At 37.2% G+C, this 23,300-nt stretch overlaps 1 protein-coding gene across 1 annotated transcript in view; it reads left to right on the top strand.

The window, feature by feature from the left end:
- Window positions 1–2,194: 2,194 nt before the first annotated feature.
- Window positions 2,195–23,300, top strand: part of LOC131431638 (histone-lysine N-methyltransferase SETD1B-like) — a 63,076-nt gene continuing 41,970 nt past the window's right edge. The window contains exon 1 of the mRNA XM_058597469.1: window positions 2,195–2,683. Coding sequence (XP_058453452.1) covers window positions 2,623–2,683 — 61 coding nt within the window. The 5' untranslated portion in view covers window positions 2,195–2,622. The remainder of the gene's footprint in view (window positions 2,684–23,300) is intronic.

Raw genomic sequence — 23,300 nt, 5'->3', positions numbered from 1 at the left:
TACAATCAACGGAATTCGACACACATTCGCTTTAGCTCAAAAAAAGAAATATCACCAAAAATTTATGCTTATTTCATATTGCGAAGAAGTGAGAGTTCGGCGCACAGGTCCATTATTTCTGCTTCGATTGACCTAAAAACTTTACAAAACCCTACGGGATCCCTAGAGTAATAAATTGTTTCCTTCGATTTTATAGACATAAAACTTTAAACGCGTTTTTCTCGAAAGCAGGTGTTGAAAATTCGTGTCCATGGTCATTCAAAAACTACTGCACCAATGTTTTCCAAATTTTGCACACATTTTCTTCATATGAAAAACCAGACCCCAACGTTTTCCTTTTCGTTTTTTTTTTATTTTTGGGAGGTTTTACAGCTGCAAAATGATGGATTTTTTCGTTAAAAATCGTTCTTTTCGCTTATTTCTCAATAGTTTTCCACGAAAAAATTACAAAATGTTGTTCGAATGATATTTTTTATCAAGCAAAACATTTGAATTTATTTTGATGCACGATAATTCTGAAAAAAAATTCTCAAATATAATTATTTTTTGCATCATTCAAATCCTACCCCCCCCCCTTAAGCAGCATACAAAACATTCTGAATAGTTCGTTATTAAGGAATACTTGAATGTTCACCCGACGCAACAGAAAAAAACTTTAAAGCAGTTCTTTGTACAGATTTTATGCAGCGAGGAAGTTTTCTCAGAACTTGTTCTGTATGTTCAAGTTGCCATAAAGTGCTACGCGTACTTTAGAGCTCTAATAAAGTGGATACTTTTCAGGTACTTCGGAATTTTTGGTTGCTTAGAGAGACTACGCTAAAATTTTAATTTGATATTATACCAATTTGAACATTCTTCACAGAATTGTGCGCTTAGTCTAATCTAAATTATTAGAAAGAAAATCGCAAGGAAAATTTCTTAGTGTGACCTCAGCGCTTCTACAGCACAATCTTTTTATTGATTCATTCAAAAATTTTCTGATTTTGACCAATGAACTGGTAAATGACATCAGACCATTTTCTCCTGCCAACAGCGGTCTTCTAGAACAGTCATATGCATTCCGTCATTGAGTCATTTGGCAAGCAATAATTTAGATACCCAATTAAGCACGTGGCTCGAAATGAAGAACCACATGAATCAAGTTTTCACACGCACACAACTCGTTGCGCGCCGAAAGATTCTTTCAACGATCTAGTATTCCTTTCTTTCGACGGCCAAACACTTATGCAACTCGTTATGCGCCAAACACCTATCAATGATCTAGCAATCATTGGCGACTTTTTCAGTGGAAAATTCCATTGTCCATACAAAATAACTTTATTGGTTTTTCCCACTTTTCCGGTAAGTTTTCCTAATTTTTTTGATGTACGAACCCGGTGGGGGTAAAAACTGATCAAACAAAAAAAAAGCATCTCAATCCGTCCATCCGTTCTTACGTGATGCGATTACAAAGAATGATCTCTGCATTTTTATATATATAGATATATAGATATATATATAGATATATAGACTAGAGAACTTCGATCTCCGCATTTCTTTATTCTATCTATTGATAGATAAAGCAATACATACTATTAAATGTTCTTATAGATAAAGTCAAATTAATTACTTTCTTTATGTGTGTTTCGTTGAGCGTAAAGTTACATGATTTGTTCGCATAGTGCGTGAGAATATATCATTGTTCGTGCATTAGGAAGACAATCGTATTATTTCTTACCGCTCGGGATTATCCGCGTCACAACAATTGCTATATAATACAGGCAAAATAAACTATTTATGTATCTATTTTATGCAGTAAATCGAATTCCTACCCGCTTTTCGCGAAACCCACCCCAAACAAAGTGCATCGAATGGCGTACCTTCGACATTCAAGTGATTCAAACACTGATGCGCTTGTGTTGAACCTGTATCAAATTTGTATGATTGTAGCAATTCAAAGTAGTTGAGTACTCCGTGCCCGGCTTATTCGTTGTTGTTTTTGTTGTTGCTGCTGCTGTTGCTCATTTCGAACCGTGAATACGCGTACGGATAGATAATTGGACACCTTGCTTACCAACTACTAACCGGTCAACCGAACTCATACATTCGTCGGTGAGTCGGTCGTGAGTGTTTTTTGGATCTGCCGCGAACGCGACACGACGAGAGAACTGCGAGCTGACTCACGCGCCCACGGTCCGGTTCATATATATAGCGGAGAGCAACCGCCGCACACGATTTAGTAGAGAGAACGAGATACGAGAGATTGGAGCGTTTGTGTAGTAAAGTAAAAATCTGTAGGCCCTCGGAAGCTAGTGAGTGGACAGAATTCTCCAGCCACCCCAGGCAAAATCAAAACAGTCTTCGGAAAAGGGAAAACAAATTTGTGTTGTTTTTTTGTTTTGTGCACCGCAATTTGGGGGACAAGTTTATTGTGTCTGGTGAAAGTTAATTGATCGAAGTTGGCCGTAGCCAAGTGTCTTCCGGTTAGAAGTATTACGCAAACCAAAAAACGGCTGACAGTTGTGGTTGTGAAAAGATACGCGATCGGTTCGAATCCGTAGTGTCGTCGAAGTGAGCAGCGCAATATCTGGAACATTCCACCGACTGAACACAGCAGCAAAAAAAAAAAAAAACGGAAGAACAATGAAGGTGACTTGTGTTCTGCTGATTGGAGCTCTGCTGGCTACCGGCTATGCTTATCCAGGTATGTTTTTGTATGAGTCACTGGATGTGTGGGGGTTCGATGCTGTGCAAATGTTTTTTTTTTCTGTCATCTGTTGATTCTCGTGTGGGACTTGAAGAATAGTGAAGAATTTTCATCATCCAGATGTTAATTGGTGTTTTGCCAAATAAATTACGATTGACGTTTGTGTTTCGGTGCTACGACCAAAATGCGCAGCCTCCGCAACGGCGGTGCTCTCCAGTTTGCCGGTGTTGATTCTACCAGAGATGACAGTTATTGCATATGGTTCTCTGTTGTAATTTTGTTTGCTATTGGAGAGTACTTTCTTGTTGTTATATTTCGACGGATTACGTTTACAACAAGTGCATTTTGTGCTGATTCGATTGATTGCCTAAGGATGTCTCCGGTGTTAGCTTGTTGAAAAGAAAAATTAAGGCACCCGGCCAGATTGAATCGTTTCAACATTCCAATGTTTGTCATAACCATACCTAACCCTTAAGTGCGCAATGTTGTTTTATAACACCAATTCCGCATACACGCGTTTCATGCAAAGCTATATCGAAACCAGAGTTTAGAAAGTATTTCGCGCATCAAATGGTAAAATATGGAAACGTTTACTGATGGCAACTTTGGTTACGGAATATTTTGTTTAAAAATTATGAACTTGACAGTTTTTGACGATTTGTATCATTCTTGAATTGTGTTTAGATAAATAAATTAAATCCGAACTACATCTTAAACATATCTCCTTTTAGTGGAGAGCCTAAGAAAACGTTGATTTTAGATGATAAACTTTATTTAAAAACAATCGTATTTTATCTAGCCATCAAGGTGAAATTTTTTTTTTGATTTTAGGAGATCGATTCCGTTGAAATTGCTATGCTTCCAGAGCAGTTTTCTTCGCAGTCGTTGAGCGGAAATTCAAACAAGAAATATCAATCTATTTGCTACATTCTCCTTAACAAACTTGCTCAGTTTTTCGAGCTGAGGGTAGCCTCCGGGCCTCGGTTCAAAAGTCGGTTTCCACAGTGATTGTATAGCCTTCCGATATGAGAAAGGTAAAAAGCATCAGTTCTGCATAAAATGTTCAAAACGACGAATGTTACAATGAGAGACTCTCTTTGTTTATTTTCGCTTTCAATTATTGCGAAATATTGCTGCTTTTTTCGATAATTTCTTCAGTGCAGATTAAAAGATGATAGTTTTAGTTATTATTATCGATAAATAATTAGAGAGAAGGATTGCTAAGAGTACAGCAATAATCGAAAGAGAAAGTAAACAAAGAGAATCCATCTCATTGTTACATTCGTCGATTTGAACATTTCCTACAGATATGATATGATTCTCGAACAGAAGATTTTTGGGAAATGAATTTTCATAGCCACCCTTTGCAGAATGCACAATAAATCCATTCGCCGATTAACAAAAACTGAACCTTTCTGAAAATGTTCAGTGTTCACTTAAAATGAAAAAAAGCTAAATTTTTAGCTCTTGCAATTTCATGCTCTGTTGATAAGTGGGACAATAGTGTTGCGGTATTCGCAAACTATTCAGCAATATCGTGGTGGTGGAGTAATACTGCGATGAATAATAGTTATAATGATAGTAAAACATAAATAGAAAATCACTTACAAATGATGCTATGCAGCTGATTAAAAAATATTACCCAATTTAGCTCTGATAATCATACGCAGAAGCAACAGGAGTGCAGGTTATCGATACACCAATTCAAAAGCGCCATTCAAACGTTGCGCCTGCTGTATGTCCGAGACATTAAAAATACTGCGCTCCTGATACTTCTATAAATCAAATTCATGCCAAATAGTGTCTATTTGGGTTTATTAAAGTCCCGGGATGGCGTTTAAATGCATAGGGCACTGGTTTTACAAACCGTAGTGTCAGTAGAATCGTAGCACCAGCCATGCGATGGTTCTGTACACTCTGAATCGACTGCGAAGTAGTCTGTTGAAACAGAAGGTCCAATTCCACTACAGGGATGTAATATCAAGGCTTTGCTTCGCGTTTATTCTAAATTGTGCAGTGTAATCAACCAGCTAGAATAAAAATAGCCTTTCTTTGCTATAATCACTATTTGAAATAAGGAAACAAATATTGTTGTTCATACTGACCTCTCTATGTACATTGAAAATATCGCAGTCATTATTTCTCAGTTACGATTCAGTTGCCAATTTAAACAGTAGAGATTTTTTTGTTCATGAAAATATATAAATTAAGTCTTGCACGAATCATTTCGGTGTGGGACTGAAGCCTAGTGGAAATTCAGCATCGAAACATCATCGGAGACTCTTCTCCCTTTCGATTATCTCTAGCGATATTTCTGTGGGTAAAAATTCGTCATCAAGTTTCGCTTATGCAAAAAATCACTTGTGAACTACAAGGCTCAGAATTTTGTGGATGTTTTTTCTCGGAAGTTTTTTTTTCACGAGTGATAATGAAATGAACTATTTCTGATCATGGTTTTCCCAACACTGCTGGATGATATGCAAAATATTGAAAATATGTGCATTCGTTTTCCTCAGAGATGGCTGAACCGATTTTTACAAATTAAGCTTCAAATGACCTAGGATCCCATAAAAAATCTTGAATTTATTTCTATTTCAAGCGTGGCCATGCACTCCCTTTTCTCCGAGATAGTTCATCCGAGTTTTACTAACATAGACGCAAATGAAAGCCACTCTTGTCCCATAGAAATTTTTAAAATTGCACATGGATCTGACTTCTGGCTCCGAAATTACAGGGTGGCTATTGAAAAAAAAAACTTTACATCGAATAGTTTGCTCGTATAAAAGTATTTGTGAACCTCCAAAACGAAACTCACTCACCTCTCTACAAGATATTAAATATTGTAGTATTTTTGTCTTGAAGATGAAGATAAAACCTTCGAAACGTTAGTTGTTAATGCACAATATTTTTTTTATGTTGGACTCAAAACAGTTCTAATGTATATATCGTGTAAGTTTGCTGGCCATACAAAACCGACTTCCGCTATATCGGTCCCCGAAATGCGGTTCCGGAATTACCGGAAATAGGAATCAAAATCTTACTTAATAAAAATACCGGAATTTCTGATCAAAAACTTAGATTCAAACATAAGCCATTATGGTCCCGTAGATCGCTATTGAACTTTATCTTTAACCGACTTCCGGTTCCGGAATTTCAAGGCAATATGTTCAAATCTGTAAGAAAATGCGCCATAAATTTTCTCGGAAATTTCTCAACTGATTTTTACAAACTAAGATGTAAGTAAAAGGTCTTTAAATTCTTTAAAAAGTCTCTTAGAAGTTGATCCAGATCCGACTTCCGGTTTTGGTATTACAACGCGATAAGTGAAAAATTTTCAATTTCATGAGTATTTTTCCATAAGCGATGGCAAAACGAGGTGCACATGTTTATAAAATTCACTGGTAAACTCATCTAGTTGGCAGACCTTGTTGGTTGGTGGTGCCCGGTTTCCGCTTCTGGAAGCACCGCTAATACTGAAGAAAAGCTCCAAAAACTCACCTCGATTTCTCAGTAACTCAGCAAATTAAAGCTCCTAGTGTTTTAAAAGATACTGTGCAATTTCATTCAGAACTGATTTCCGGTTCCAAAAATATAAAGCGATGAGTATCAAAACTTTCAAATTGTCGTATAAAATGATACAAAACTGGTACGCATCGGCACGTACTGGTATGGAAGAAGCAAACACCACCGCCTAGCACACAGCGTGCTTCGTTCAATTTTGTATAGCATGCAGGGTTGCCACGTTGAAATCTGTATTAACTTGACGTAACTGTTTACAAATTGAAACGGTGATGGAAGTTTATACCAAAGAAAGTTTCTAATTTTTTCAAGTTTGAAAAAAAAATTCTGGACAGAGTCTTCTACTGGTATTTTTGAAGTATTTTATAAGTAATATGAGAAAAGCATAATAACTAGGTGGATTAACAGAGGTTTTTTTTCTTGAAGATTCGTCTAGTAATACAGGAGAAACTGCTTTTGTGTTTTTAAACAATGACTGTTTCTCTAAGATTGAGAATAGAATCTTATAGAAAATAAGTTTTTATTAAGTCCCATCGTTTAACGGAACGCAAGTGAAAATTTGACTAATTCGGCTTCGCCATAATTCGTTCTAATTCGTGTGCTGTTCAACCACGTTATCGCTGATTCTGATTCGACTAATGCAAATTAGTTATAAAGTGAAGTTAGATTAGAATTATTTTGTTAAGGAAACCAATTTACTGGAAATATTACATAGAAGGATTCGGAAAGATTTTGACCTGATTACGTCTTACTTTACTATGAAAGATTAATAGGTATGTGACCGTGAATATCCCTTGCTGTTCCGAACATAGCAACATAATTCGTACAATATACTACCGAATATGATCAGGAATATAAGAAACAAAAGGTGGGTGGGTAATGTCAGAGACATAACTGGATGACGTGAATACGAATAAAAGAGGCACGCTTCTTTGGCACTTCCAAATATCTGTTAGTTGATCGATTAGGTGATTTGTGCAAGCTTTCCCCTTCTTCCGTACTAGAATTCAGAATGACGCACCTACACTAAAGTACGGATTAGTTACATCAAACATTCTGACACACAATTAAATATAACGAAATAATTGGTATAATTTTTCATAATAAAATAATGGAGGTTCTGAAAAGAATCTTATGATTTATGCTTTCCACCATCATATAAAAATGTTCGAAAAGAGAATAGGAAGCCATACAAGTCAAAAAAAAATTTGATTCGATTTTTATACGAAAAATTTCCTCTACTTTAATGCAGATGTAATGAACAATAAAGCATCTGACACCACTTGTACACCCTGAAGTCAACAAAACGAATTCGAACCAATACACAAAAATGTCAATTGAAAAGCCGAGCAAAATATGTGACAATTTTATAATCAGACGCCCTTATTGCCATTTTCACTTCCACTTCCACTTCAATTGATTTTACCTATTACCAGTATCACTCATAGTGAAGTGATCACTGTAGTGGGAAAAACTAATTTTTTCAACAAAATGTTGGTGGCGTGATGTTCATAATGACATCAAGTTCATCCAAGTAATTACTTGTGTCTCTGTAACGACTGCCGTTATAAGGACCTAAATTCATTCCACTCGATTTTCAACGTGAAGTGATACCGGTAATAAGGGGTAGAATCCATCCAACTGTAAACCTTCCCTAAACTGATAAATAATTAACTAAATAAATCACTTCTAATTTCCATAATTAAACAGATAAGTAATTCTAATAATTCTTTAGATAACATTTTTTTATTTTACTCCAATGCAAACGACCTATGAAAGTCTCGCAGCAGAACTGCCTCCTGTGCGGGTTGATTCAATACTGAACTGAATTTTTGATACTGGTACTCGACTTGGATACGAGAAAGGCGTGTCATGAGTTTTATTCTTTGACACTTGTTAATGCCAAACAGTTAAGAATGTTTTAACTTCGAATTATTTGTGACTTTGTTATACAACTGAAAATGTGATCATAAATGTATGATCATATTTTCGATGGTTTGGAGCAAAAATTTTGTAGATACGTTAGATACAGTGAGAGATATTCATGATCAAAAACTTATCACTCTTTCGGAGGGAAATAGTAAAGTATATCGTATTCACGACAAAAATTCGATAGTATGAAACATAACTCAAAATTTAGGTCCACGTTAAGAATCCAGATCAATAATTCTGATCCAGAATCCAGATTCAAAACTTAGTTCCAGGTCCTGAACGCAGTTCCTGAGTTTTGGTTCACAATTCGTCTAAGAGTCTTGTTCAAATATTCGGTTACAGAATCCAAGTCCATAATCCAAGTCAAAAACCAAGTTCCAGATTTCAATTCTTAAATTAGTTTAAAAATTCCGTCCAGAATTTAGATTGAAAGCTCAATTCCAGAATACTAATCCAGAGCCAATTTCCAAAATTCTGATCTTGAATCTAATTCTTGAGCAAGTTTGGAACTACATTCTGAACCTGAGCTCAGGACCGAAATTAAAAATCCGATTTAGACCACGTTCTAGGTCAAGTTCAATATTCTGAATTCGAACTCAGTTCCAGAATTCGGTATCAGAGTCCGGGTACATAATTCCGGAGATGGATTTTGTAAACGATTTCCCGAATTAAAATTCAATTCCGAAATTCAGTTCTGTTTCTAGAATTTATGAACTTGAATTGTTTGCCTTTCTCATATAGAAAGGTTATGCAATCATTGTGGAAACCGACTTACGAACCGAGTGTCAAATTACCACTCCACTCAGTTCGTCGAGCACGCGAAATTTCTGTGTGTGTATGTAGGTATGTGTGTATGTAACGGTTTTTTTGCACACTTTTCTCGGAGATGGCTTAACCAAAGATGAATAATAAAGACATGTATGTGCTTACAAATATTTAAAAAATCATCTGGTTCGTTCCCGGTACTTTCTAAAATGACCGCACTCACCGCTTGGTGGAGCGCGAGATTAATTGCATTGTTATCATTTCGACCAAAGTGTGCCATAAAATCTCAATGTATACAAATGAGCTAACGAATCGAAAGGGTTCTCACGATTTGACATTTGCATTATGAATGTGATGATGGGAACTCAGCCATTGGTGCCAGTTTCACGGAGGACCGTAGTTGTGCGCCAAAAAAAGATCGTGACTGTCATGTCTGGATGCAAATGAAAGGTCTAGTATGTAGTCCTATACAAAAGTCGTGAACATTGTTCGGATCCGATTTCGGGCTTCGGAATGATCTGGTAATATGTGTAAAAGAGTAAAAATGTGTCTACTAACTTTTCTTAGATTTTTACAAGCTTAGATTCAAACGAATAGCCATTTGGTCTTTTACAAAACTTTTGAACTTCATTTTGATCCGACTTCCTGCTGAGTTGAAGTAGATCGCCCGTAGTTGCACTTTGTGATTGACCGAATGAGTGGAAATGTACAATGAACCAAGAAAATGAAGCTTGGGATAAGCAAATCATTTTCACTGTAAATACCCATTTACTCCTAACTTTTTATTAAATGATCAATAACGAAGCTGGCTATGACCAAAGGCTATGCTACTGAGGGAAAGGAAGGAATGTTAGTCCGATACTCGTTGTTTCTAGACGGCGCTTCGATCGGTTAACAGGTTAATATCGTTGAATTTTGGGGTGGCAAATTCACAGTATCCGCCACTTGAGCATCTTTTGTTTCGCGGATCAATATCATTCAATAAATAGCACTCTCACTACTAAAAACATACTTGCTACACCTGCACTATCACTCAAAATAATTATTCCAACCGAATTTTTAACTATACGTATTAAACAACACATTAAAATTATACTTTTTTGAGAGCAGCACCAGGACACTGCATAGCACTCCCAGTGATGCCAACTCTCCTCTATCTGCTCCGGAATTAAATTTTTAAACTGAATTCTGATTCTAAGGTGAAAATCTTGTTCAATTCAGCATCATATCAAAATCCAAGTCCACAATTCAGCTTTAACACTCAGTTACGAAATTCAGTTCCAGAATTCAGTTCCAAAATCCAAGTCCAAAATTATAGTTCCAGGTTCAGAATCCAGTTCCAGAATTCAGAATCCAGTTCCAGAATTCAGTTCCAGAATTCAGTTCCAGAACTCAGTTCCAGTTCAGAGCTGAACTCAGGTCCAGAATACAGTTCCAGATCATTAATCTAGGTTCAGAAACTAGTTCCGGGTCTGGGTCCAAAATTCAGTTCTGGAAGTCAGGTCCAGAATCATGTTTCGGGATTCAGTTCAAGAATCCAATTCCAGAATTTACATCCAATATTCAGTTCCTGAAATGGTATATGACACTCGGCCCTCCGGGCCTCGGTTCAAAAGTTGGTTTTCAAAGTGATTGCATAACCTTTCTATATGAGAAAGGCAAAATACACTAAATTGTACTGGATGACCGGAAAGATAAAGTTCGCGAACTTACCATAGTTTTGCAAGATTCTGCAGATAAGGAAGTTATCCTGCAGCTGGATGCCGCATATACTTATTTAGGACTTAAAAGACGAACGCAAGTGCATTTCTAGTACATGTTTGGATGGATTCATTATTATACGCTAGAGAACAAAATGATTACCCGACAATGGACTGAAGTCGTGTTTTGAAGGGTGGGTTTCTGGGATTGGCATAGTATACTTTGAAGGATTACCTCAATACAAGTATTAGCGTGTATTAAGGGGGCGATTAAAGACCGAAATCGCTGTGAAAGGGCCTTACATGAAGTACATGAGCATCGCTGCTACAATCAAAATCAACGGTTTAGGACTCCAGTTACTTGCCCATCCACCTTGTTCACCTGATTTGGCTTCTTCGAACTATTATCTGTTCCAAAACCTCAAGTCAACTCTGAGAAATCGATGTGAGTTTCGTTTTGGAATTTTAGACCTCTACTTCCGCGACCTGATACCGAAACCTGTTTAACCAGAGTAAGTTTGTGTGGCCATCAACTAATATGACCTACAAATTTAGAAGATGTTTTCCGTTCTCCACGAATCTGAGTAAGGGAGCAATCTTGGACCGAAATCTTTCGCAAGTCTTGTGGATTTTTGTGCTCTAGAAATGGATATTTAGAAGATCTTAGACATGTGCGACTGAAATGGCATGATGGTCAACGTTAAGAAATGTAACACAACAACCTTCTCGGTCACAGTTACAAATTTAATTTAAATACTTAATAATGATAGTTCCAGTGTCTGTTGGAAACACCGGTAAAAGGCGCACCGAAAATTATGTACATAAGCAATCCTCAGTAACATAATTTTTTTTATCTGTGGGTCCCTCCCGAAATGAAATCCTGTAATCCTGTCCGCGATCACCAGTGAGCCCGAATATACAAACTCGTCAACCACTTCAATATCGTCACCGTCTATCAATATTCGTGGTGGGAGGCATAGTGGTTCTTCTCTAGAGCCTCTTCCTCATGTATTTTGTTTTCTACGCATTTATAGCCCGTCGGCTACGCCTAGCTTCAACTTTCAGTCCGATGTATGTTTCCATATTCTTCTCAAGGTTGCGTGTCACAATATCAACATCGTCAGAGATGACAAAAAGCTGTACGGACTTTCGGAAAATCGTGCCATTTGTTCTGGATCTATCATATTATTGAACTAGATACTACACCTGAAAGTTCCAGATCATGACCCTGGAACTGGATAATGCACTTAATGAACTCGAACAATGCTTTTTATTTGTATTCACGTCATCCAGTTATGTCTCTGACATCACCCATCCGCCTTTTTTACGTTTTAATCAATGTTTTTTACTTTTTTTAACCGATCTGGGATCTGAGAAAGAGTTAATATACTGTCCCTCCTAGACTTGAATGGAGCAAACCATCCATCGTCACAGACTCTGTCGAGCTACACCCCCTACGGGACCCAAATCTGTCTTAAAGATTGACATGCTTTATAACATATGTTTTGCTAGCAAATTAACAAGTGCAAGATATTTAACATACAATACGAGTTAATTCGTGTAAACGGTGGATATCACGTGTAGTCAATCATTGATAAAATTAATGCAAGTTTAATTGGCGTGTAAAGCTCGAGTTCGGTGCAAATGCAGTTTTGTGGCAATCATGAGAAAACAGTTCTTATGCGAAACAAAAAACATTTGCCTCGTTCATGTGAATATGCGATGGAGATTTGAAAAACGCATATTTTGGGCGATGTAACTCACGCAACCTTCTGTGATTTTGGCTTGTTTGGCTAGCCTTCGCTTCAATTTCTTAGAGATGGCCCAAATGATTGGCACTAAATTAAGGTCAAGTCAAAGATTGTTGGTTGGATTCCAACGTAGATCCGACATCTGCTTTCAACAAGTGTTCGTGTTAATGAGTGTTATTTACTTTAATTTGACCGTAGCCCTTATGACCCCTTGAAATTTCAATATTGTACGGTTTCAGACACTTGCTGTTTCCGAAGTTTCAAACAGATTACAAGACTAAATTGTCACAAACTTACAAACAAACTTAGGATCAATATAACATTTTTCTATGTGAAATTCTATTTACGTAAAAAGTTAAGGAATATTTTTTTTTAAGATTTCGTAAGAAGATGTCCGCACCGAAAACTACTTAGCAGCACTACTTTTAAAACCCACCCCAAACGCTAGAAAATTTTCTATTTCAATGTCATAACACAACTTCAGTGAGTATTTCTACGTTCAATTGAAACACCGTTCGGCATTGGGACAACTATTTTCGGGGGAACCGCACAACAATCATCAAAGCACCGTCGAAATACGCTGCAAAATCGCAGTTTACCAAAATGGAAGCGCAATAGAATTATTACCCACCAACAGTTCAGCAACGGTCAGTCAGTCAGGCACTTCAACGTCATCGGTCCGAACGCCACCGTAAAAAGCCGTACCCGCCACGGATGAGGCAACGATTTATTTTTCTCCCTCTCTCTCTTTCGGACGGTGCAATTTCTCATCTCTAGCGGATCGAAATCTTGCAAAGTCCCAGCACAGACCAGACGGGTAGAGGGCTGCAATGAATGCGATCTACTCATCCAATTGATGTGGGCACAATTTGCCACACAGCCGGTATTCCCATCGAGTCGAGTGTCGTCAGATGTGAAATGTGGCGATCATCGATCATCGCCGTGAATGTTTAAGTATTCAGATTTCAGAAGTGAAGTTTTGATTGTGCGGTTTCGAACTGTCCCGCCCACCTCGTAGCGAGAGGAGGCTGCCTACCGGACAGCTTAACGTAAGCATCTATACGGGGAATTAAACGGTCACAGTTTAAAAATAAAATATGATTTTTCGTTTCGCGATCCCACTACACTGGCTCTTAATCATTGTGAAAATATGGTACAGAGCAGACAAGTGGCGGCGACCTTCACTAAAATCGCTGCCAATGGTGGAGAGGTATTTTCTTTTCAAACGTTTCTTCACCTTGGCACTGCATCTCGACGGGAACTTGACCTTCAATGTGCCGTCCGTTGATATTGCCTGGTGAAGCAATTATATTTTGAATTTGATTGCGTGTATCGATGATAAATTATTGAAAAATAGTCTATTTTATACTGTGACATGCTGGATGTTACATAGTTACATGTTATATAATGCTTCGTCATCGCTGCTATTGCTTTCGTTGTTATTGGAAGAATTATTTACTAGTTTTGGAAAAATATCATTGGTTAGTATTTCTTGTTTCACTATTATTGGGTCGAGGTGTTCTTTCGTATAGTTTTTCACATGGTTCACCGTAGTTGGCAGGTTCCTGATAATATTGGCATGTGACCAGTTGATTGTCATAAGTCATCAGCGGTTTACGCGGATAATTTGTATGCTAACCGAAGGACACATAAAAAGGAACCAACTCACTCAAGTCTAATCTTCGACTACCATTGCCCCCTAACAATGCAAATTAAACCGCTAAGTAAGCGCAAAGTTAACTGTACTAAAGTAACATTTTGAGAATATAGCACTGAAGCGCTATATTTCTTTTAATGGCTCAGACGTGAATGAGTGATGATTTGTTGGTTACCGCAGATAGTGAACATCGAGGGATTGTTCGTTACTGAGGAACTGTATATGTAAATCGAATTTATTTTTTCGTTTGTTTTAAAGGGGGCTGGGGTCCAATAGGAGATTGATAGTAGCCTATTACCAGCCTAGAGGCTGTGTGGAATCTGACGGCAAAAAAAAGTAGCCAAAAGTAGATTCACTGGGTTCCTGCTTCCATGTCGTGAAAAGCCACAATTACATTAGTTTCTCTTTTCCTACTTTCAGTTATCAAAACTTTTTTTTACTAAACTATCACTTGGTCCAACAACGTAGTACCAAATCAAATGCACATAACAAAATTGAAACCTAATTGTTTCACCAGTTTTTATTTATATCAAAATATGATATGTTTAGATATCTGCGTTACATATTACTTATAGCTCTGTTCCAATACAGATGAAATTTTAGAATATTTGAATTGAATGCCCACTGAGGAAAAATGATACAAATTTTGAGTGTGAATTATCGAATTAGAGATTATTCTTGAATAAATCTAACATTATCTTACAAGGGCAACGGTTCTTAAAATATTGAATTATCTTTAATTTGATAACAATATTTTTAGTGATGAATTTTGCGCTTTATGTCGTTCGATTTGTCATTTTATTGTATTACTAGCTGAATGACCCGGCTTTGCTCGAAAATGTGGCGGAAAGATAAGGCCGGAAAAAAAAACGTTGTTCTTCTTAGTGAAATATTCTGATTGCAGTGAAACATAACTCAGACGGCAACCCGATTAAACAATACTCCGTACATATCCAGATTGCTCACGGCCAGTCCCATCTCAGATCTCTCCCCCTCTCTTGCTTGTTTACAAATAAGAAAATATTACACCCCTTTTTAGAGGCAATTGTTACGGATTTCACCCTTTGGGGGCATGTATAGAGTGATGGGTTAGTCGATGCCTTTCACGCGGCCCACCTAGGTTCGGTCCCCGAGCTTTTCTGGCCCGAAGCGGCGAATGACATTAAAGTTAAAACCTTTATTATTGAAACAAAAAAAACACCTCTGCAATGAATATCTAAGCTCGTTGCGAAAACTTAAAAAAAATACTCTCATGACCACCTCTGAATTGTAAAACGTACATGTGCCAAGTTTGGTGATAATTTACTGAGTTGTTATGGAACTTTACTGATATATACAAACAATTTGTCTTTCAGTCATCTTTTAGTTGTAATAGTTATCTGTGGCTGTCGAAAATTGTCGCAAAATGTATGTATGGTTCTAAAAAATGATCGATTTTCGTCAAATAATATCAATTTTGTCATGAACTAACACCTCCCCCTCCTCCTCCTCCATTATTAAGGACACTTGCTACGCATACTCCCATAAAATTACCCTTATGACAATCTCTGATACAAGATGTACCCGTACCAAGTTTGATAGCAATTCGCTCAATAGTTTCGGAGTTATGCCGTTACAAACATACTCCCCCCCCCCCCTTTTGCTATGTCTGCCTCCATATTAACTAAGGTATACCAGTTTGGTTTCACATCTCATCCAAGTCAGTCGATAAAACAAAACCGCTTACGTTGGGGACAGAAGAAACCAAGTACAGTATTGTGTAGTGAACAATAGACCTCGAAAATGAGTGAACCAAACGAACAAAAGCTACCACCGGTACGAAAGAATACAATTGTTGTTGACTTCAGACAGTGCAAAGTTCGACCTTCGAAACGAGAACTTAAAGGTTTGCTTAAGGAGCAAATGCATCATTAAACGTGTGGATTTACTTCAATGCAATAAAAAAATGACACATTTTTGCAAAAGCTTTCCACGCATTTCATGAATAACCGATATCGTTGTATTTTGATGATTTAAAAGTACTAAATGAAATACAAATTATTTCGCAATTAGCACCGGCTAATTAAATTTGTAAACGGAATAATGTTAGTTTTGCAAAAGTTTTCTAAGTTTTCCACAGAATAAGATTATCTTTGCAATGAACTGAAGAAAATCCACTTTATTTCGAATGTGTGTAATAAGCAGGTTTTAGCAAATTTCCATAAAAAAAATTGGTACTTGGATGATGGCCTTAAGTTTTCAAATAAAAATATGAAGGAATGTAAAGTCAATTCTCATAAACGAAAACGCATTTTTTATTTGATTTTCCCTACCAACAAAAATTCAAAAGTTATTTGAAAAAAACTTTTCCTTGTCCAAACTGATTTTTTTTCAGTGTAATTTTATCAAAAACCAAACCAATGAAAATCATCATCAAACAATTAAACATCATCTAAGAAGCCAGAGGAATTCAATTTGTATGTGGGTTTCACAGGTTTCCTAACTGCTAGTTATCTGATACATGCAAAAAGTATCAGTAACGAATTTGATAAATATTCGTAACAAACTTTAGTTTAAACTTATAAATGAGCGAGTGGTCATTGCTGGTGGATAATCTTTATACCTTATGATCAAAAAAGAACCGGAATTTTATTAAAAAACTGTCTTTATGGTCTCAAAACGCGTTCCCCGCAATGGCAATTTGAGTCTGGGGAAGAGGAAAAAGTCACACGGGGCCATATCTGGAGAGTACGGTGCTTGGTTGATGATATTGGTTGAGTTTTTGGCCAAAACCTGCGACACAACCAACGCTGTGCGAGCCGGCGCATTATCGTGGTGTAAAATCCATGAGTTTTCCTTCCATAAGTCTGGCCTTTTTTTGCAAATGGCCTCACGCAAACGACGCATAACGGCCAAATAATATACCTTATGAACCGTTTGACCGTCCGGAAGGAATTCATAGTGCATGTTGTTGGGCGGCCAGGGATCTCATCATGATCCAAGCTTGTACGACCACCTTTGAAGCGTTTATTCCACTCGTATGCCTGTATTTTTCCTAGACACGATTCACCAAAGGCCTTTTCTAACATTTTCAACTTTTCGGAACACTTAAATCCATTTGCAACACAAAATTTGATGCACGCACGTTGTTCTAAATTTTCATCCATTATAAAAATCGCCACACGAAAATTTTTCAACTTCATTGTATAGACGCCAAACAAAAACTAATCGTACGATATGCGTAAAAATTTGACAGAATGTGTATAAAAGTGTTGCCAACGTTGAGAGAATAAAAGTTTACCGATTGGACAAGCGCGGGAATTTCAAAATGAAAATTTCGATAACTTCGGAACTACTGAACGGATTGCCACCAAACTTGGCACAGGTACTTTCTTGTATTTTCAGATTTCTTATTTTCAGGAGGGAGCGTAGCAAGTGTCATAAACAAGGAGGGGTCATGAAAAAATTCATATAACTTGATGAAAACCGATATTTTTTGAAGATCTTAGAAACATTTTGCATACCGTAGATATAATTTAATGGGGGATGAATGCAGCTAGTGCCTTTAAAAAGGGGGGTGTAATGTTTGTAATGGCATAACTTCAAAACTACTTAACGGATTGCTATTAAAACGGGTACATGTACTTCTCGCTCTTCAGATATGATTATAAGAATATTTCCTTGGGGGTAGGGAGCGTAGCAAGTGTCCTTAACAAAGGTGGTCATTAAAAATATTATCTAATTTGACGAGAATCGGTACTTTTTGAAGACACTTTTTACACAACTTAGATAAGATTATAAGGATATTCTGTTAGGAGAGGGTAAGTGTAGTAAGTGCCTCTAACTCCGGAACTATTGCACGAATTGCTATAAAATTTGGTACAGTTATTTCTTGCTCTTCAGAAATAGTCATAAATGTATTTTTATAGGGGAGGAAGCGTAGCAAGTATCATTTACAGGAGGGACCAAGAAAAAAATTCATAAAATTTGACAAGAATCGATAATTTTTGAAGATCATGCAAACGTTTTCCATACCTTAGATATGATAGATATGGGGAGTGAATGTAGCAAGTGCATTAAAAAGGGGGATGTATCCGGAATCAGAACAAATTGGCTCAAATGGCACGTTCCCCTTGATATTTGGTGATTTGTACCTAGTTTCAAAAGAGTTGGGTCCATTTTGCCGGGGAATTCAAAGAACTAAGGGAAAATAATCTTTATCTGCCTATGAACGCAAGTGTATTTAAGTCTCAGCATAACTACGAAACAACTAAAGAAATCGTCGCCAAGTTTGGCATATGTACCAAAGGTGGGAATCGATATTTTTTGAAACTTTGAAACTTTGATCTGAATTGACGAAATCATACAATCAATGGGCATTTTTTATGTAATTTGAGAAAACTGTCGACTCAAGGTGGTGGAAAAATAAATTATAAATAAAATAAATTATATAAAAACGTTATTCTATAGTACGAATGTAGTTATGATGTTGAATAGCCTTTCGTTATAAAATAAACATTATCAGATGGAAATTTTGAGCAATTAATGATGTCATAAATATTTTTATAAAGAGCAGAGAGTAGTAAGTGTTCATAGCCATGGAAGTCAAAGGTATTGTAGATCGAATGTGACGAGGAAGTACGGAAGTACGTTACAAGCACATATACATATGAAACTCTGAGGTTACTAATGAGGTATTTATAGAGAGAAATGTGTTTTAAATGTTTCTAACAAAAGGGTTCAAATATGAAACTAACCCAATTTGTCGAGAATACCATGAAAATTATGATTATTGTGAGATCTGAGATGGGGCACTGATCATTCGCAATCGGAACATGAATGGAGTATTGTTTTATCGGGTCTCCGTCTAAGTTATGTTCCATTACAATCAGAGTATTTCACTAAGCAGGACAACTTCGAGATTTTTTTTCGGCCTTCCCTTCACGAAACATTTCTGAGCAACGCCGGGTAATTCAGCTAGTATACTATATATGCAAACTGTTTCTATGGTGTAAAAAAAAGTATCGATTCTCGTCAAATTAGACAAATTTTTTCATGACCTCCCCTGTTAAAGACACTTACTAGGCTCCCTCCCCCATTAAAATACCCTTATGACCATCTCAGAAGAGCAAGAAGTATCTGTGCCAAATTTGATGGCAATCCGTTCAGTAGTTTCGGAGTTATGCCAATTCAAACATTACACTCCCCTTTTCAAAGGCACTTGCTACATACACCCCCTAAGATATGCAAAATATTTCTATGGTCTTCAAAACGTATCGATTCTTGTCAACTTATATGAATTTTTTCATGACCCCCCCTGTTTATGACACTTGCTGCGCTCCCTCCCCTATAAAAATACTCTTTAAACAATCTCTGAAATGCAAGAAGTACTTGTACCTAATTTGGTGACAATCCGTTCAGTAGTTCCGAAGTTGTGGCGTTACAAACATGCAAACTTACATCCATTTTATATATATATATATATATATATATATATATATATATATATATATATATATATATATATATATATATATATATATATATATATATATATATATATATATATATATATATATATATATACATATATCTAAAATACTCATGGTTTATCAGCATACATAGTTAGTATCTGTTTTACTGGCGAACAAAACATGTCGTAAGCCCACTGCACTCAACCACTGAAAATGTACCGTGTTTATATGTGTCGGTTTTGCACAATACGCTTTGTGCGACGATTCGTTCAATTTACGCGGTTGAAATTTTGCATGGCTTACTTCGGCACTAACTTTTACCTTAATGCTTGCTCATACCAAACATTTAAGAAAACATCAATGCTGAGTTATCTAATAGTACTGAAAATTACATCATAAATTGCTGACTATATTTCTGATGATATCGAGAAAAAATTATGTAGCTGCGTTTATTAGGTTCTACCCTTTCTTGTACAGAGTAAATTGTGAAAAAGCGCCCCATAGTAGAGTAAGTCGTATTCATGACAAAAATTATCGTTTAACCTTGCCTTACTTAAAAAGCATTTCATGAACAGAAAGACAGTCAAGGTAGCACCGAAGTATTCGCAGTCGCATTTTATTATTTACGGTAAATGCGTATAATTTATATGGTTATTAATATGTGAACAAAGGTTCGAACAATGAGCTTCACTATTTCAACTTTTCACTTATTTACTTTTATTAGTCAGGCTCTCGAGTGTTTTTTTTCTTTTCTACACCTTTGTGATTCAGTTTGACCTTTTCTGTCCAGTGCGGGATCATATCGACATATTCACAATGTCAGTGAGACCTTTTTTAGTGAAGTATACCAAGTGGGAAAAAAACAAAGGGAAACTGATGTGTCATATCAAAGACGACGCAGCCGGTTCCTCGTACGGAGACGAACAGCTTATCTGGAATATGTACGTACCTAGCTGAATATGTATACTGAAACAACATTGCGAGAACATTCCGACCAGAACCGGTGCTTGTTGATCAGAGCTGGAATGAATAATTACTCGTGAACGATGTTTCTGGCATGCATAAATTAGCAGACTGAAATAGCGAGATAGTCATCACTTACGAAATCTTTGCTAATCTTTTGTACAAATCAAGTCATGAAAGCTACAAGCCGGGTCGGTCGGTGGTCGTCCAGCCAGAGAAGCTAGTTGTCATGTGATCGAACTACGACTTGGCAGGATCAAAATTTTGCCTTGAGAAAATTAAAGCTTAGGCATTTATTGGAGCCTGTATAACTACGAATAACTTAAATCTCATCAAATTGAAATCTATCAAGAGAACAAAAAAAACGGAACACGAACCTTTATTCTATTAGTCGCGTTCGCAAATCTCGGATTTTTTTTCGTTTTAATTCACCATGTCACGATCATGGCCGCCACGGATAATTGATCAAATCATCTGCATTAAATAGATCACGTGGTTAGTATGATGCATCTTGCGTCGTTCCGCTTCCATCGCTCGCTCGACCCGCGGAAGCTTCAGCAAAACTACTTAAAACGGGCATTGTATGGAAAACATTACACTAATAGCTCATGTGAATGATAATTCGCAACTTCAATTTTGTGTAATTTTTTCCACCAGTAATTTTTCACTAAACTATCATCTACTGATGGGGCATTTGAACGCCGTAACTACGAACCATAATGACTCGTTACGATGGGCAACCAGCGCGTCGTCGTCGTCGTTGTCGTTGTCGACTTCATTGCAGTCATCATTTTTCCACTCTAAAATTTTAGAAATGAGTGTCACCTTCGCCTTGCCAGGAAGGCGGTCAGCTGTTTATAGGCAAAATGCAATTACATCAGCAAAATAGAATCCACACATGTAACCACCGCCACCGCCTATGACAATGCGTTTTATGGCGGACATCAAGAACCGAACCGATCAAGGTGAAAACTATTCTGCTTGCTCTGATCAGCTTAAGCCTCGGGGAGGTGGCCGGTCACTAGCGTTCTAAACGTTGGTTTTACCTCTCGTAGCCACTTTCTGGTCTGTGGTTCTGAAGGTTCTGGCTAAGATCGGTGATTTACTTGTTAGACTCGTTGATGAACAATGAAAGCCCCATGCAGGAAAGAAAAGTGTTGTGGCTGATGATTACTATTAATCCGAAGATGTGAAGACCGGTTAACCCGGCCCGGCAGAGAAACTGCGGCGCAATTAATGCCGAGTGCGTCCTTTAACGAGGATGATTTGTTTATTTCTATTTGTCTGCCAATTGGTTTGGAAATAAGTTACTGTTGAGACTGGAAAGTGTTTGCTTGAGAGGCTTGGTGTATGGTTTTTTTTTTATTATTTCGATTGTGATCTAAAGTGGTGCTGTGGAAAAGAATCCAATTATCATTCGATCAAGGATTTCAACACGAACGCTCGTTGACTCTTCGAGAGTGGGAGCTATGGAGCGATAATTTGTATACTGTTGGTTTTTTTTAATTGCACACTTTGTGTGGTTTCTGGGTTTTATTCTTGGTCTATCAAGAACAGGTTTACAGCTTATGTGGGTATACGAAAGATGTGGTTGTAGTTGGTTAAATATATTGAAATAAAAATTATTATCGATGATGTGAAATGTTAAGACATCGCTCTAGACCTTCGAGACAACGCAGTTTTCCAATAGCAACTAAAAGCTTCGCTCTCACGAAAATAGTCAAATCAGTCCGAGACATCGATTGAAGTCGAAAAATTTGGTAAGAAAGCTATGATCTGGCAAGCAACTTGTAGCTGAGGTACAAAACCCTTCATCACCACTGCTTCAATGAACAGCGAAATATACATCAAGGAATGTTTACAAAAACGACTTCTACCCATGATTCGAAACCACAAGGATCCTGTTGTCTTCTGGCCAGATCTTGCTTCTTGCCACTACTCGAAATCAACGGTAGAATGTATTTTACCAAAAATGTCACTTTCGTCCCAAAAGACATGAATCCACAACTTCGACCAATTGAGGAATTTTGGGCATTAACGAAGGCACATCTTAGGAAACATGTCTCGGCAGCCGAAACCATTCAACAGCTCGAAAAAGATTGGAAAAAAGTGTCAAAACTTGTCGCCAAGAAGTCTGTACGGAATTTAATGAGGAACGTTCGCAAGAAGGTGCGCCAGCTAGTCTACAATGGCTACATAGCAACAGTCTTTATTAATTATGTACGTATCGAGCGTAGTGGAAGGATACTAATTCAGACCAAAACAAAGTTGCTCCTTTGTGCTTTCCTATGAATGACATAAATCGCTTCATAAGGTACTCTTCCGTGTAAATCGTTCCGTTAATTGCTGCGCAAGTGAAGAAAGAAGCACGTTTTTTAACCACATCAGCAAATCGCTTGCCAGATCAGGAACTTTTCTGTTATTTCTGTTTCTCTTTCGAACATCCTCCGGATCATCGAATGTAGACTTGGAAACGGAATGCACTTGCCCTGGAAGTTGACGGCAGTCGACTTTGACGTAAGCTTCATCATCCATCACGACTCAACACGCGGGTGCGAGTTTTCGCAGTGATGTTCTGTTCTTCATTCTGGTTTGGGGCTTTTTGCACTTTCATGGAATTCTAATTCTTTGGATGTTTTAGCAACATCTCGAATTGACATGATTGGCACCATTTTCCTGAACATTTTACTGTTCATTTGATCACTTTTAAACTTCCTTCCTTCGGACCCTCAGACGTTCCCTGACGTTTATTTTGTCGCCTGAGACACAGTTGTATTTTTAATTACGAGCGTTTTAGTGATCAATCTGTGGGACGTCTCTGGATTTTTGATTGTAAATGCACAACATTTTTGTCGTGAATACGACTTACTTTAC

The sequence above is a fragment of the Malaya genurostris genome, chromosome 2, assembly GCF_030247185.1.
Source record: "Malaya genurostris strain Urasoe2022 chromosome 2, Malgen_1.1, whole genome shotgun sequence".
Taxonomy (NCBI): domain Eukaryota; kingdom Metazoa; phylum Arthropoda; class Insecta; order Diptera; family Culicidae; genus Malaya; species Malaya genurostris.
The sequence above is the reverse complement of the archived record's forward strand: the minus strand, read 5'-3'. Positions and strand labels throughout refer to the sequence as shown.